Below are 16,961 nucleotides of genomic sequence, written 5' to 3' on the forward strand. Positions count from 1 at the left end.
ACCAATATGGACCCTCAACATACATGTTTTTGAACATAGTACATATGTAGTGATTAAGTATATCACTAATGTACATTTAAAAGGTTTTAGATCAAGATTATAATTTATTTAGAAATTTAACTTCTAAAATACTTTTGCAGTATAGTTTTAGGTCCCAATAAGGTAAAAGTAAAGGTAAAGGTAAAGGCCCTCCCATTGTTCCTCGATTTGCTTGAGCGGGCCCAGTAACGTCTCCATTGGAGACTTTGTTGTTACTGTGTCTGGCATATCGAATACGTCACGGGGAGCTTGCCAGGCTCTGCGGTGCGGGTGAGATACTCTCGGTAGCTTGCCGGGCTCTCCGAGAGGGGCGGAGGAATCGAACTTGGGTCGGCCATGTTGGCTGCGTGCAATGCAAAAGCCCTACCGCTGTGCTATTGCTCCAGCTCCAGCTTCAGGCCCCAATAGTGTTTAAAAATAGTTTAAAATATTAATTAAAAAACAAATAAAAGTGCTATTGGAAGCAACTTGCTTAATACCACATGCATATGTCAATATTATGATAATGATTGCTCAAATCTTACAATATACTGCATAAATTTAAATGACATTTGTCAATCCGACTATATCTTTTTGCCAGTTTTTAAAATCTAACATTTTATTCAGTTTCTAATAGATTCTGTTCTCCTTTGGGCAATGTAGAGGTTTGAGACACTGAACACTCTCTAGGTGGCAGTGTTAAGTCAAAAATATGAAAATTTGAAACTTACCAATTCATTTTTCTTAAAGAGTTGCAATCTTAACAATTATAGTTAGTAAATACTGCAATTGATTTTTCACTTCATTTTTAGATTGATGTTACTTCTTTTGCCAAAAATTGCCATGAAGACACATGCAACTGTAATCTTGGAGGGGATTGTGAGTGTTTATGCACAAGTGTAGCAGCTTATGCATACAAGTGCTGTCAGGAAGGGGTTTCAGTTCACTGGAGATCCTCTACTATGTGTTGTAAGTGCTCTACCTAAAATACCATTTGGCAGCAACCTTAAAAAGAGTTATATACTGTTTATCTTATAACTAATCCTGTGGAGTTTGTGGAAATCAGATTAATTTATAATGACTAAGTTTCATATTTTTTTCACAATAAGAGAAAAATATAGGAAACGAATTTATAAGAGGAAAAAATGAATTGTATTTTATGTTTATTATTTGGCTGTTGTCACTATAATATTTCTTTCTTTCTTTCTTTCTTTTTTTTTTTTTTTTGCTTTTTGGGTCACACTCAGCGATGCATAGGAGTTACTCCTGGCTCTGCACTTAGGAATTTCTTCTGGTGGGTCTGGGAATCGAACCCTGGTCTGCCACTTGCAAGACAAATTCCCTACCCACTGTGCTATTGCTCCAACTCCCTTCATTATAACATTTCAGCTCCAGAATTTTACATGACATCCTTAAAGATATTGTTTATAATTCTATTCTTGTTAGAGCTGTCATGTTTCACTCCACCAATTATTAAAACATATATTTGAAAAATCAACTTGAATTTTGAGTCAGATAAGACACTTTGAAACTTTTCATAATATAGGCAATAAATCATATGAAGAACAGCTTATGATTTTAACACTTTAAACTGACATGTTCAAACTTGCAGATATATTTGCCTACCTAAAAATTATCATATGAAATTTAGTAAATCACAACACAATATATTTAAATAATCCTTGTTCCAGGAAATTCCTGAATGATGATGTAATTCGGTGTTCTTTCCTTGGTATCTAATAAGCATTTATTTATATTTTGTACACATTAAATTACGTTGTCAGTTTTTTACATAGCTTAATATTTCTCTTATTTTTATATAGCTTAACATTTCCTTTATTTTTCTTTTAGCACTTGATTGTGAATATTACAATGAAGGTATGTGACATTAAATAAATTATATCACTATAGTGTTCTGTTGATTGGTTCCTAAATATAAAGATTCTGAACATCTTAGGAGAGTTTGTAGTTCGATATGAAACAAAATGCATAAATTTGCATTTTTAAATTCAGCTAATTTTCTAAACAACTGTGTTAAAATTTATTCCCTGAAAACGGTGTATAAATAAATGCTCAGTACTTAGGGTACCTTTAATAGTTTTTGAACAAATAAGTTAATAAAATAGTGACATTACACAGTAGGGTTAAAAGGATAAAAAAGATAAACTGAAGGGGTGGAGAGTGTGCCTTGCCTGTACTTGCCATGGATTCAAGCTGCACTGCCCTGCTTTGCTGAGCTCTGAATATCACGATCAGCCTCATGCTCCTGGGCTGAAAGATTCAGGAACACCGAGCCATGTGGGTGAGCATCTTCTCCAGCAAAAAGGATGAAACACATCCCAGTTGCGTGAACTTTACCTTTATATGTGAGTGAAGGCACTGTTTAGATTTTTATTTAAATATACTGTATGTTAGAATAACAGAGGGAATTTATTTAGTAAGCATTATAGACCAAAACCTTATTTACATGACCAAAGAGAGAATTCATTGATTTGATAATAATACTTAATATATTCTGACATCTTATTATCTCATTCTTGCTTTGGACAACTTGGCAGGCTACCGAATGTAACCTGCCCACACGGCAGAGTCTGGCAAACTCCCCGTGGCATACCCGATATGCCAAATATCAGTAACAATGATGGGTCTCATTCTCCTAATCCTGAAAGAGCCTTAAATGTGGCACTTTTTAGAATCTCAGGGCTAGGACGAAGGAGACGTTATGGTGCCTGCTCCAGGCAATCGACGAACAACAGGATGATCATGATTGTGATCGTGAATTAATATATTCTAGCTCTGTCAAACATCCTGATTTGTGGTGTTTAACTCGAGGTACTGCCGAAAACTAAGACATAGGTGTAAGAAGAGACAAGAATTTTATTCTTAGCAAAAATGCCATAAGATAGCAAAATTGGAACACGATTTTGTCAAATCTATTTGATGCAGAAGGCTTAGCTTCTTAAACCCAATTCATACAAATAATATGATCCAGGGAGTTGTTCATTTTATCTGTGGCTGTTCAAACTCTGAACCCTAATGGTATTTAAAAAAAATAATAGCTATGGGAAAGTTGGGTCATTATAAAAATTCAAACCTCAGGTACATTTGGTGACTTACTAAGCCAGGCAGCTAAAAATGCCAAAGATGGCTAGATAATTTTAGGAAACAAAGATGCTGAATTAAAAAGAAAGTTGCCATTTTAGTTTCAGGCTGTATTATCACATTTGTGTGAATGAGCATAGAATATTTGGCCTCCATGAGACATTAAAAAACTTGACAGAATGACAAGATCTCTCTGTATCCTGTGATTAAACTAGTAGGGAAAAACACATTCATGTCAAGCAACTTTATAGAGTAATGCAATGACAACAGATGATTATAGAATATGGAGATTATTAATAGTCACGGTCACTGTCATGATCCTCTGGTTGTTCATTGATTTGCTCAAGTGGGCCCAGTTATGTCTCCATTTTGAGACTTGCTGTTACTGTGTTTGGTATATTGAGTTTGTCACAGGTAGCTTGTCAGGCTTTGCCGTGTGGGCGAGATACTTTCGGTAGCTTGATGGGCTCTCCAAGAGGGTTGGAGGAATCGAACCCTGCTCAGCCAGGCTGACTGCGAGCAAGGCAAACGCCCTGCCACTGAGATATCGCTCCAGCCCTGTTAATAGTAGTGATATAAAAACATAAACAATTAATCTTTTTTTCATATAAAACAATATCAGAAATTATCAAATTTAATTTCTGTTGGACAATCATAGCTGTTATAATTCTCTGGGCACTATGCTACTAAAATATATATAATATATATAACACTGTAGTAATGTCCTCCCATTGTTCATTGATTTTCTCTAGTGGGCACCAGTAATGTCTCCATTGTGAGACTTCTTGTTACTGTTTTTGGCATATCGAATACGTCACGGGGAGTTTACCAGGCTCTACTATGAGGGCGGGATACTCTCGGTAGCTTGCCATGCTCTCTTAGAGGGATGGAGGAATCGACCCCAGGTGGGCCACGTGCAAGGCAAATGCCCTATCTGCTGTGGTACCGTTTCATCCCATAATAGATATAGTATATAAAAATGAATACATAATTAAACAACTGTTTTTCTGTAGGAAAAAAATTAAAGTAGTAGAATTTAGAAATTATACCTGAGATCATTTTATTAGTTCTGAATACAAAGACTACATATAATAAAATTGTTTATTTTAAGGCATTTGCAAAAAATATAAAACTTTAATTGTTGCTATTCTGTCACTGTCACTGTCCTCCCGTTGTTCATCAATTTGCTCGAACAGGCCCAGTAACATCTCCAGTTTTTTGAGACTCGTTGTTACTGTGTTTGGCATATCAAATACGTCACGGGGAGCTTGCCAGGCTTTGCCGCACAGGCGAGATACTCTCGGTAGCTTGTTGGGCTCTCCAAGGGGCGGAGGAATCGAACTTGGCTCGGCTGAACTGGCTGAGCACAAGGCAAACGCCCTACAGCTGTGCTATTATGTCAGCCAAAAAAATAAAAGAAAGAAAAAAAGAAAAAACTTTAATATTTTAAGATCATTATGCTTATTTTAAGTTCAGAGTGATTTTAATTGGATATGATTAGTACATGTAAGTAATCATTACCAGAAATGGTTCCTTTTAGTACATGGTAAAATTATACTTCTTCCTAAAGAATATTAATGAAGTTAATCACTGTCACTGTCACTGTCCTCCCGTTGTTCATCGATTTTCTTGAGCGGGCCCAGTAACATCTCCATTGTGAGAACTTGTTTTTACTGTGTTTGGCATATCGAATATATCACAGGTAGCTTGCCAGGCTTTGCCGTGTGGGTGAGATACTCTTGGTAGCTTATGATAATGATTTTTATTTCTGAGCTCCCAGTGAAAATACATTAAAACAAGTTGGATCCAAAATATCATTCAACTGGGAACCAATTTCGAATCTTTTAACTTTTATACCAACAAGTTTCTCCTATTACAATTGGTCTCTCCAGTAAGACTGGGAAGAGAAGCTTGGAACTGGTTGCCTTTTTTTTTTCTAGTCTTGTTTTAAAGATCCAGGAGATGCTTTGAGCCCACAAGTATTCATTGTGTCTTTTTCATTTTGAATTGTATCTCATTATAATTTACATAGTTCCTATTTATTTGTACTCACATATTTATGCAAACCCGTGCATTTTATGGTGGTGGTGCTGAGACTATATCTGGTAGTACATGGAGTCTTATGGGCCTCATAATGTATAAGAAACATGCTCAACCTCTTGGGCCACATCCATGACCCCAAACTAATGTATCCGTGTGTTGAAGCATATTTGTATCTTGAAAACTTATGTTGCTCCTGCCTTTTGTATAAATGAGCCAGTAGGAGCCAGGGAAATGGTACAGCAGATAGAGAGCAGGCCTTGCATATGGCCAACTCAGTTTCAGTCCCCAGCACCTCCATTTGGTCTCCCAAGTCCTGCTAGGGGTGATCCCTGAGCACAGAGGAGGAGTAAGCCCTGAGCACTACTGCATGTCACCCACAAACAGAGAGGGGAGGAGGGAAGAAAGGGGGAGAGGGGAGGGGGGAGAGAGAAAGGGGAGAGAGAGAGAAAGAGAGAGAGAGAGAGAGAAACTAGAGCCAGTTGGGATTGGGGATGGAAACTAATGATATAGTTTTCTTTGTTAGAAAAATACTGCATGTTTCATGACTTCATCTCTCCTAACAGCTGCATAGTATTCCATTGTGTAGATGTACCAAAGTTTCCTTAACCAGTTGTCTCTTCTCAGGCACTTGTTATTTCCAGGTTTTGGCTATTGTGAACAGTGATACAATGAACATCTAGGTACAGATGTCATTTCTACTGTGCTTTTTTGCACCCCGGGATACACACCCACAAGTGGTATTGCGGGATCATATGGAAGCTCAATTTCTAGTTTTTGAAGGGCTGTCCATATTGTTTTCCAGACAGGCTGGACCAGTCGGCATTCCCACCAACAGTGAAAGAGTGTTCCTTTGTCCCCACATCTACACCAACACTGGTTGTTTTTGTTCTTGTGAATATGTGCCAGTCTCTGTAGTGTGAGATATCATCTCATTGTTGTTTTGATTTGCATCTCCTTGATGACTAGCGATATGGAGCATTTTTTCATGTACCTTTTGGCCATCTGTATTTCTTTTTTGAGGAAACTTCTACTCATTTTTTCTCCCCATTTTTTGATGAGGTTGGATAGACATAAAGAGTATCATGATAAATGAAATGAGTCAAAAAGAGAAGGACAGATATAGAAGGACTGCACTCATTTGTGGAGTATAAAATAACATAACATGATACTGACCCAAGGACAGTAGATACAAGGGCCAAGAAGCTTGTTCCATAGTTGGAAGGCTGCCTCATGAGCGAGGGTCAGAAGGCAGTTGGAATAGAGAAGGGATCACTAAAAAAATGATGGTTGGAGGAATAGGTTGGAATGGGAGATTTGTGCTGAAAGTAGATAAAGGACCAAACATGATAACCTCTCAGTATCAGTATTGCAAACCATAATGCCCTAAAGTAGAGAGGGAGTATGGGGAATATTGTCTGCCATGGAGGCAGTGGGAGGGTGGGAAAGGGAGAGTATACTGGGGATATTGGTGGTGGGGAATGTGCACTGGTGGAGGGATGGGTGTTTGATCATTGTGTGATTGTAACTCAAACATGAAAGCTTGTGAATATATCTCACGGTGATTCCATAAAATAAAAAAAATTAAAAAAAGAAGAAAGAAAAACACTGCATGGTATAATTTATAACAATGTTGGAAGTCCACTTCTTCCAGCTTAGTGAAATTCTCTACTCTTCTCAGTTCCATCTTGTCTTCTTCTAAGTTTCCATCTCTAATCAGTGTTAAGTTCATAATAGAGTTCTTTTCCTTATTTCCTTATAAGTGTCCTTCTCTTCACAATGCTAAAATGTCCCATCATGAGTCAGCAAAGATCACTTGAAGACACATGCACAATATTTGCAAATAAAAATAAAAGTCTCTTGGAACACTAACTTTATCTTTATTCCTATGATGGTAAATTTTTTTCCTTCCAACTTGAAAAATGTTTTAGCCCTCTAGTCCATTTATCTGCTTTCCTTCTCTCAAGCTTAGTCTTCAGAACTGAGGGTAAAATACTGTTTCTTGGATTTCTTTGAATCATTCTTTCTGCCATTGTTATTGAGATAAAAAATTAGAGAAAGGAAGGAACGAAATTCCCTGAAGATAACAAGATAATTTTTAATTTTTATACTATGCTACTGCAAATGTATTGGCATTTGACATAATCTGCAACATAAAAAGACATTTTCCCCTAAAATCTATGCTATTAAGATAATTATTACTTAAGTTTGATGATTCTGAAGAAACTAGTTTTATAATATATTAGAACATTAACTGACATGGAGTTTGAATGGAAGACAAACCTACTCTCATAAACACCCGATATGTAAAATGTTATTTTGCAATATCAGTGAATTTTTACAAACCTTTATTCTTCTTTCTATAAGATGAAATCCACAGAAAAATTAAATTTTTCTGTAGAATTTCTGTAAAAAATTTAAATTTTATAATTTCTTTATTTTGGTTTGGTTCCATAATTCTTTTTTTAACGAGTGCTTAAATATAATAATACATTAGTAATTTTACTATCATAAATAGTTTCCACTTCAAATTGAGCCATTTAAGTTCATGGGAAGTTATAATGTAAGTAAAGATCTTTGACTTCCTTTTTAGTTTTATCTTTTTTCCCTTTATATAGACATACTGGTGAAAGTCATGAATTCTGTCTTTATGTAATTCAAACTGCTAAGAAGAGATTTTTTGATACTGTCAAGATACTGACCATAAAGTTATACTTGATTTGTTACTTGATTTGAATATTTGAGCATTATAATAGATTATCCAGATTAACTTCTTTATATGGGTGAGAAAATTTGAGGTCCCAAAAACTTTAATCAGCCTTCTATTCAGTGCTGTTACATTTATAAACATTAAATATACATATTCATGCATAATCAACTGTGTATATTCTCTAAATTACACAATCTAAATATGCCTGGAAATTTTCCAAGCCATTAACATTTAAGAGTTTAGTTATTTTATTTGTGGAAAATACTTAAATGTTTAATGGTTCTTGGAATAGTTTGTTATTAGACTTTATACCATTAAATGGCAGCTTAAAATGCATCTGTCCTAATGCAAACTTATAGCTCTCATTTGCACTTAACTAGGTCTTGGAGAAGGACCATATATGTTGGCAAGTTATGGACAGAATGGCCTTGTTCTAGGAGCCAATATGACCAGTAGGAGCATTTTCTCTTTACCAAGAAGCAGCACCCATGGCAATTTACTTTTTAGTTTTATGATCACTCCAGGCCTTTTCAAAGAGAAGGCATCATGTAAGTATAACTTACAACTGAAGATAAGAATTGTATTTCTGCTTATATTCTTATTTATGTAACATACATTAATTTTCAATTGAAGATATTTATATTTTCTTGATATCCTAAATAATATAAAACAAAATATGATGCTGGTACATGAATCAGCTATCTCTTTTGAATAGAAAATAATATTTTGTTTATTGATCGGCATTTATTGATAGTCTAATATCCTATATGATCTTATGTCTCCTGGTACCTGACCCCACATTTTCTGGTTTGCTTCTGTATATCTATATTTGCACATCTACTGGTCACTTGTGCTTAGTTTCCTATTCTGATCTGATAAAAGTTGGGCTACACTGTTACTCACTGACTCCATTTAGAACCATGCATGATATATTGTATAGGTTTAGGTAATATTCATTGAATGTAAGAATCTGACTTTCACTTATCCTGAGAGTTCTCCCAGTTCTCCAGTAGAATAAATTACTTATTTATTATAAAAAAATTTCCTTGACTATATTTAATCTTAATTAAATCTTAATTTTATATTTAATCATATAAATTAGAACATGCAAATTATTGTATGTTCTAATTTATATGCCAGTTGGCTTATTTAAATAGTAAAAGGATTTGTAAAGTTTAGCATGCAAAAATTTCTTGAAAAATTATGTTTTTTTAAGAAAATTTTTAATTTTTTAACTTATGAGGATGTTTTAATGGAAAATTATTAATATGTTTAAATTAAAAAATTTTGGTTCAAAGGAGCTGAAAACTGAGGAGGCTAAAGGGATAATACAGCAAGTAAGGTGATTTCTTACTTTGCATGTTCCTGACCTGGATTCAATCCTTGGCTCTACATTTTATTTCCTGAGCACTGCCAAGTGTAGCCCCAAAACAAAAAACATATAAAACGATGGAAAGAAACTAAGATTTTATAAATTAAATTAAAATTAATATTAATTGAAAATATTTTATATTATCATGAGCTTTATGAATATGGGAAGATTTTGAAGCACATAACAAAAAGGGTGACAGTTCTGATATGCTTTGTAGTTGTTCATTAGCCATGTGATCACTAATGGGAAATGGACCGTAATGTTGAACAAATAGCCTTCTCTTGATGCATTAAAATCACTTGCAAAAACATCTGCTCATTAAGAACCCAGTGATACTGAAACAAATTTGCACGCTTAAATTGATGTCTTTCTATTCTCTTGTTTTTTTTCTATCATCCCACTTAGTCATTCGTAAATTTTATGCATACAAAAATGTTAACACATGCAAGACAAACATGTCCAATTAATCACTGAGTTCCTTGTAAGAAATTACGCAGTCTATGTTTTTAAGATGGCATTATTTTTGTTTTTATAAACATTTTAGAAACAAAACTCATCAAAGGTTGAATTTTGGGGATCATTCCTTGCTATCCACTGTATTAAAATGCCACTTTTTCCTTTCTCAGATCATTTAATTCACTTCTGAAAACTTTGTGATTGACATTAATTATCTATGACAATTGTGTAGTTTTATTTTTGTCTACTTTATAAATACACTTCATAATGTCAGTGTTGATGATTTGCCTTCCCCAGAGAACCCAGAATATTGTCATATGCACTGCTCTCTTTTATAGCCTTAGCACTTGTTTCCTTGGAATCTGCTGAAAGGCCAAACTACTTTCTCTATGTCCAAGATGATGACACTCTTAGTTTGGAACTGTGGGAGGCAAATTCAGCCTTTCATAGGAGAGCCACTTTTTTCCACCATCAAGGCCTCTGGATTCCTGGTTATAGCACATTCGAATTATATAGCAAGAAAGGCTTTTTCATCATATTCTCAGATTCAAGAGTCAAAGCATCAAAATATGACGATTCTGAAGAATTTAAGCATTCAAGTAGCTTCAGCATTGAAGGTAGGTATTTGGACATCTTCAAAAGATGATAAATAGAAGATTTATAAAATAGAAAAATTTTTAAGGTTTAATCTTTTAAATATCTCTTAATGTACATAACACTACATGCTCTTGGTGTTTTTCTTAAGGTCTCTGTCACTAGGATTATGTATCTGTAAAATTAGAGAAATAATGCCTGTTTCATAGGGGCATTATGTCATGTATTGTATTTGATATATTAGAAGGCAAGAGCCATAACATTGTGGGTAAAGCACTTGCCTTGCATGCATGCAGCCAATACTGATTCAAATCTTGACATCTTGTGTGATCCCTGGGCCTCATGATAGGAATAATCTTTGAGCATAGGGTCAGGAGTAAATACTGAGCTTTGCCGGGTGGGGCTCCAAAAAACAAAAACAAAAACAAAAAAACAAACAAAGACAACAAACAAAAGATATTTGGAAAATTAGAAAAACCTTAACGTTACTTGTTATTATTGCTCCAGTTACTGTTTAAAATCTTGTCTGGACTTTGGAAATAGAACTCACCCATATTTCATGGTTGTGTATTGTTTGTGTCTGCTTTTTCATTTCTAAAATTTCACTTTAATCTGAATTTTAACATTAAAAATCGTGGGCGTATCTCTTTCCTTTGAATGCTAAACTATCTGTAATTTGATCTATGAAAGATTTTCCTGGTTGAGCAAGAGCCCAATCTTATTTCTAGAGATCTTTACGAATCTATAGCTATGAATTTTCTGAATTCCAGAGAGAAAGTCTCACACTTCATTTGATGTTTAAAAGTTAGTTAAAAATGTAAGAGTTTTTTTTTTTTTGCTTCTTTGGTCACATCCAGCAATGCACAGGGGTTACTCCTGGCTCATACACTCAGGAATTACTCCTGGAGGTGTTCGGGGGACCATATGGCATATTGGGAATCGAAACTGGGTCAGCCATTTGCAAGGCAAACGCCCTACCCGCTGTGCTATTGCTCAAGACCCTAAAAATGTAAGAGTTTTATATTTTGGGGGTGTCCCCAAAATATTTTATTCTAGTTAATTTTCTAAATCTAAGAGAACTGGTCATATGCTACTTACATTGCAGGTAGATTTCTATCAATCTTGACTCTATGAATTTTAACTTTTCTTTGGTGATAGTGGGGAATTACACCTGGTTTCAAGGTTTACTCTTGGCTTTGAGCTCAGTGAGCACTACTGGTGTGATTCCAGAGACCATATGCAGTGTTCAGCAAGATCAAACCTCCATCAGCTGCATGCAAAGCAAGCACATTACTGTCTGTACTATCTCTGTGGCCCAGGACTTTAGAAGAATCTACTGAATTTCAAATGTTTGCCTATCAAGGAAGATTCCTGGACTCAATGAGCAAAGTAGTCACTTACATGCCATGCAATATTCTATACAACAGTTGTGATAATTTTGCTTGAAATTATTTAAAAGTTGAACATACCTTTTCCACTCCAATCTGGACATCTATCCTACCAAAATTGGATTCACTGATTCCTCTTGAACTTTATTTTGGTTCTGGATTTCAGTTTTGGAGCAACGTTCAGTGGTATTCAGGGCTTAATCCTGGTTCTTGACTCAGAGATCACTCCTAATAGGGCACCTAAGACCATATGGGTTGTCAGGGATTGAACCGTAGTGGGCTGCTTACAAGGCAAGCAACTTATTCATTGTATTCTTTTCAGCTCTCTTCATGAACTTTGGACAACTGCAGCCAATGTCATAAACAAAATATCTGAAACTGATTTTGTGTTCTTCCAAATCTAGAACTATATTATACTATAGCACTATAACGATGATGGGTCGTCATCTGTCAAGATCCATAATACACAACTAACAATCATTCTAGTCTGTAGATTCATAAATGCTTTGCAAAAAGTCTTATTTTCCTTTTCACATTGAATTCTATATCTGAAATCTGAAAATATAAGCCTATTCTTCACCTGTTTTTCTTTGTGAACTTCTACTTTGAAGAGACAGTTTTCAATGGCTGTGTAAAGCCCATGCTGTAGAAAGGAGATGTCTAACCACAAAATACAAAAAATGCTTCTTGCATTTTGAAAGTGTTAGCAAAAAAATACAGGCAAAACATTTTCAATATAGGGAGGTTTGATGATTGTATTATTGAGATCCATTCTTTTGTTTGGGTTACCTTTCATGTATGAGACAATATGCTATGTACTTCAAGAACAAAAATTAAGTGTTCTTCCTAAGTTTAATATCTAAAAACTTGTCTTTGGGTCAGCCATTTCCTATTTCTTTTTAATTTGGCAAATCACCAAGTCTTTATTTACTACATAATAGAATAAAGTCTTTATTTACTATACAACAGAATATCTCTTTCAAGAAATATGTTTCAAGGCTAAAATAATAATGGGCATGTTTTTATGACATATTTAACTGATGGACAAAAATTACAAGAAATAAAATTCCAAACATCTATTATTGTTAAGAAAGTATCTATCAATAAGAACCAACTAAACAAAAAGAAAATGAAAATGTTTTACCTTGTTTCTTTCATTTGCTTTCTTTGAAAAATCTTTGGAAGATATATTAATATTTAGATATTAAATGTGACATGAATTTCTTTTTTATTATTAAGCAGGTACAATGCAGTCCTCTTTTGCCCACAGCATATGTTCAAAAAAGGTCTGAAAACCAGGAAGATAAATGTCACAAATACTTTATATTTTCATTTACAGATTAAAATTATACTCAATACCATTTTTTTTTCTATACTCCAGAACTCCAGGCAGCCGTGCCTTACAGGAGGATGTGTGAATGGAGATATGAACCTTGTGCAACTCCCTGCTTTAAAACATGTAGTGACCCAGAAGCACTAGACTGTAAATTTCTTCCTCCGTAAGTTATAATGATTCCAGGGGAAAGTTCTATCACTTATCAACAGCTTTTATTTTTAACAACGTTTTAAAATTAAAAATTTGAAAGAACATTTGTATATGCTATAAAGCAATTTATAAATTTTATTTATTTTATTCAAACAATTATATATAGGGTCTGTTATATGTCAGGAATTCTTTTAGCAAATACATCAGGGAACAAAGGAGACAAAATAGTTATCCTTATGTAACTAATTGTTTTCTCAGAATGGGCAAAGAATAAATGAAAATAAAAATGTTTAATGCAACAAGTAGTTCAATGTGATATGTTTGATGCAACATTGTGTTGTGTCTTATGAAAAAAATTGAGGATGGTAGGGAATGCAGGGACGCAAGAACACAAAAGTGTGTGTGTGTGTGTGTGTGTGTGTGTGTGTGCACGCGCGTGCACGTGCGAGATGCGCGAGTGCACACTAACCAACACTGGATGTTTAGTGGAAAACATGCTGATAATGAGATAAGTCTGAAATGACCGAGTAAGCAGAGTAAGATAGTAAATAATAAGTGAAAATATCTGAGAAAAATAGGGGCAGAGACTGGGCAGTCTCTGGAGACAAATCAGATAAGACTTGAGCCCTGTTGTGCTTGGGGATGTATATAATTTAATTTATATTTTTTGGTACTGGAGAGATAGTACAAAGGATAAGAAACTTGTCTTGCATGTAGTTGACTTGGATTCAATCTCCAGAACCATATATGTTTTCCTGGGTCCCTCCACAGAACTAGGAGTTAGTCCTAAGCAACTTGGTTGTGCCCCACACCCCTCAAAAAATCTTATTTTTGGCTTTTGTATTGAAAATGAAAAGCAAATGAAGAAATGAGAAGAAAACGAGAGTATAAACTTGTTGAGTCATACAAAATAAGATATATAGAAGATGTAATTAGGCCTTAAAAGTTATATAAAAAGTGAACATATTTTGAATACAGTTTGAACTTGAGTTATAAAAATTAGAAAAATAGAGGAGTTAAAGCCTCTTGTAAATGAATTATAAAATTATAATATAATATGGATTTTATGTAATTATAATTTCATATTATAAAATATTTAATTTATGTATTTTGTGATTATGAATATTAAGCAGATAACTTGAATAATTCAATTTAGTAGAAGGACAAAATTAACATTTATGAAATTAAGGGAATATTAAGAGAAATATTGAGGAAAAGTCAGGAACTTAGGTTTGGTTGATTTTAAATTTGGATGTAAAAGTTATTCCTCGAATAAGAAGAGAAAATTGGAAATTTGTTGCAAATACATTAAAAAAGTTTTTTTTTGTAAAAGAGAACAGAAAAATGAAAACAATAACCTGAGGGAATATTTTTTTAAAAGTCAATTTATGCTAGGCATTTATACCAAGAAAGGTCCTGGACATATTAATACAGGTAATGCGGTACATACAACCTTTCTTTGAAGGATCTCACTGGCTTTAATAAGGGTACAGCAGTGAAAACAGATGAGGTCAATGCAGCGGAAAGAGGGTGAGGAATAGCCTCAATACCAGTGCGCATTTCAATATTTACAACCTAACATCACTGTCTGGGTGCTATAAAACAGGAAATCTCACTGTTCCCATTTTCAGAGGAGAAAACCCTAATGAGGCACAGAGAAACCACACAGTTTGTCAGAGGCCACATTTATAGCCAGTTAATTTTGAATTTGAATCACTATAAGAGTAACTGAGTATGAAGGGATAGGAAATCAGGAAGAAGTACATGGTATTTCTCTGTATATAATAAATGAATTAATTAAATGGAATTGATACTATCCATAAAGCTGAAGTCTTTTATACTCACATTCACACATTTTTTTGATGCCTTGTCTGGGAGCCCTTGGGAGGAGGGAGACTTGCTAGGTTCCTCTGATGAGGAAGGCAAGGAAGACAGGATTTTGGCAGTGGTAGGGGGTATGTGGTTCCTGAATAATCTGGTTTTTGTTTGTTTGTTTGGTTGGTTGGTTTTTGCTTTGGGGGTCACACCTGGTGATCCTCAGGAGTTACTTCAGGCTTTGCACTCAAGAATCACTCCTGGCGGTACTCAGGGGATCATATGGGATGTTGAGAATTGAACCCGGGTTGGCAATGTGCAAGGCAAATGCCCTACCCACTGTGCTATAACTCCATCTATTATTTTTTAAGGTATAGTCCATCCTTTCTCAAAGTGGTTAGATCAGATCCTCAATGCTCCCATAGTTTGACTTGTACTTACTTCAAATTTCCCCTTACGTGTTTAAGACGCAAAAAAGGATTCAGGGTAAAACTTCACCTCTCCAAAGCTTCCTAGTTTCTGTGTTCATCTCTGTCTTTCTGCTCTCTTGCTCCAAGTGTCAAGCTATTGCTTCACCTTATCTTAAGTAGTGAGCTGAGTTGGAATATTAACACAGTCAGTATACTTCATCCAGGTTTCACAGAACTATCATCCTCATTCTAGGTAATTGATATTTCTGTTATATAACAAGAATTAAATAAATTAATTCTTATATAAAGAATTAAATAAAATTAAATTAAATAAGGGAAAAAGAATTTATATGAGAAAATATGTGAACTGATATACCATATGTCAACATAATTATTTCTGATTTATGGTATACTGTTATAAGAAACATTCTTTATTTGATTGTATTTATTAGTGAGAAGCTGAGCTTATTACAAGGTTTTGAGACAATGAGAACCTGCCATGTGAGGCCCATTTTAAAGGCATTAACTATTAGTTTCTGGAAAATATTTTAAAACGATGACTGTGTGACTGTGGTTTTATGACTAGACAGAAGAATTGGAAAATTGAGTTGTATAAAAATTGCTATTTATTAAATTTAAGTATACTAACTATCCTAGCATTTTTAATCAGTCTATTAACTTTAATTTTTTATTTGTGTTTGACAAACTTTAGAGTACAATAGGAATATAACATACTGGTTAGAATTATATTATTCATGCCAATTTTATAAAATAAATTATTGCTCATGTAAGCAAATTTTTTGTTAGAAATTATTTGTGAAGAACTCAAGGCATGGTTTGATATGTCTCAGATTAATAGGGAAGTTAGCTTTTCTTGATTTTTAAAAAAGTATTTCTTAGGTTTTATTCTATAAATAAGTGCCTTGTGGTGGCCACAGTTTCCCTAGGTTCTTTTATTCTTTATTTATTTATGTATTTATTTTGCATTTAATTTTACTGTTATTAAAATAGCATGGTTTATACTAGTGTTGCTGTAAAACCAGGCTTGAGATAGAAGAGACAGCTTTGTGATGATGCAAAAACAAGGCATTTTATTGCTAGCTGGAGTTAGGGTCCAAGTCCACACCAACATAGCGGATTCAAGACGAGTACCCTGACTCTAGTTTCTATAGCATATGGTTACATAAGCTACTCATTCTTTGCTGTTAAAAAAAGACAATTTCTGGCACTAGTCATTGCTGATACAGCCCATGGTGACTGATCGATTCTACCTGCTGGGCCCAAGGACTTTCTAAGTAGGGTCTTGGTTGGCTAGTTTCCCATTGTGTCATTTCTGGGAAACTGAAACTATTTCAGTTCCAGGAACTGAACCTGAGGCCTACCTAATTTTTCTCATTTCTGCCGCCTGTCATGACATTGCCACAGCTTATTGTGTTTTTCATCTCTTCATTACTGTGTATGCTTTTGACTTCTAATGTACAGTACCAAAGTGCCTCAAAGCCCACTGTCTCTCCAGCATGGTCCCTGAGTTATTTCTAGTCTGTTTCCTCTTACTTTCTCAGCTCCTAAA

General features: G+C 34.5%; 1 protein-coding gene across 1 annotated transcript in view; it reads left to right on the plus strand.

Annotated features, from left to right (window-relative positions):
- Window positions 1-16,961, plus strand: part of OTOGL (otogelin like) — a 168,234-nt gene that overhangs the window by 93,962 nt on the left and 57,311 nt on the right. The window contains exons 30-34 of the mRNA XM_056117469.1: window positions 831-987; window positions 1,870-1,896; window positions 8,251-8,418; window positions 10,037-10,315; window positions 13,062-13,179. Coding sequence (XP_055973444.1) covers window positions 831-987; window positions 1,870-1,896; window positions 8,251-8,418; window positions 10,037-10,315; window positions 13,062-13,179 — 749 coding nt within the window. The remainder of the gene's footprint in view (window positions 1-830; window positions 988-1,869; window positions 1,897-8,250; window positions 8,419-10,036; window positions 10,316-13,061; window positions 13,180-16,961) is intronic.

The sequence above is a fragment of the Sorex fumeus genome, unplaced genomic scaffold (assembly GCF_029834395.1).
Source record: "Sorex fumeus unplaced genomic scaffold, SorFum_2.1 ptg000003l, whole genome shotgun sequence".
NCBI lineage: Eukaryota > Metazoa > Chordata > Mammalia > Eulipotyphla > Soricidae > Sorex > Sorex fumeus.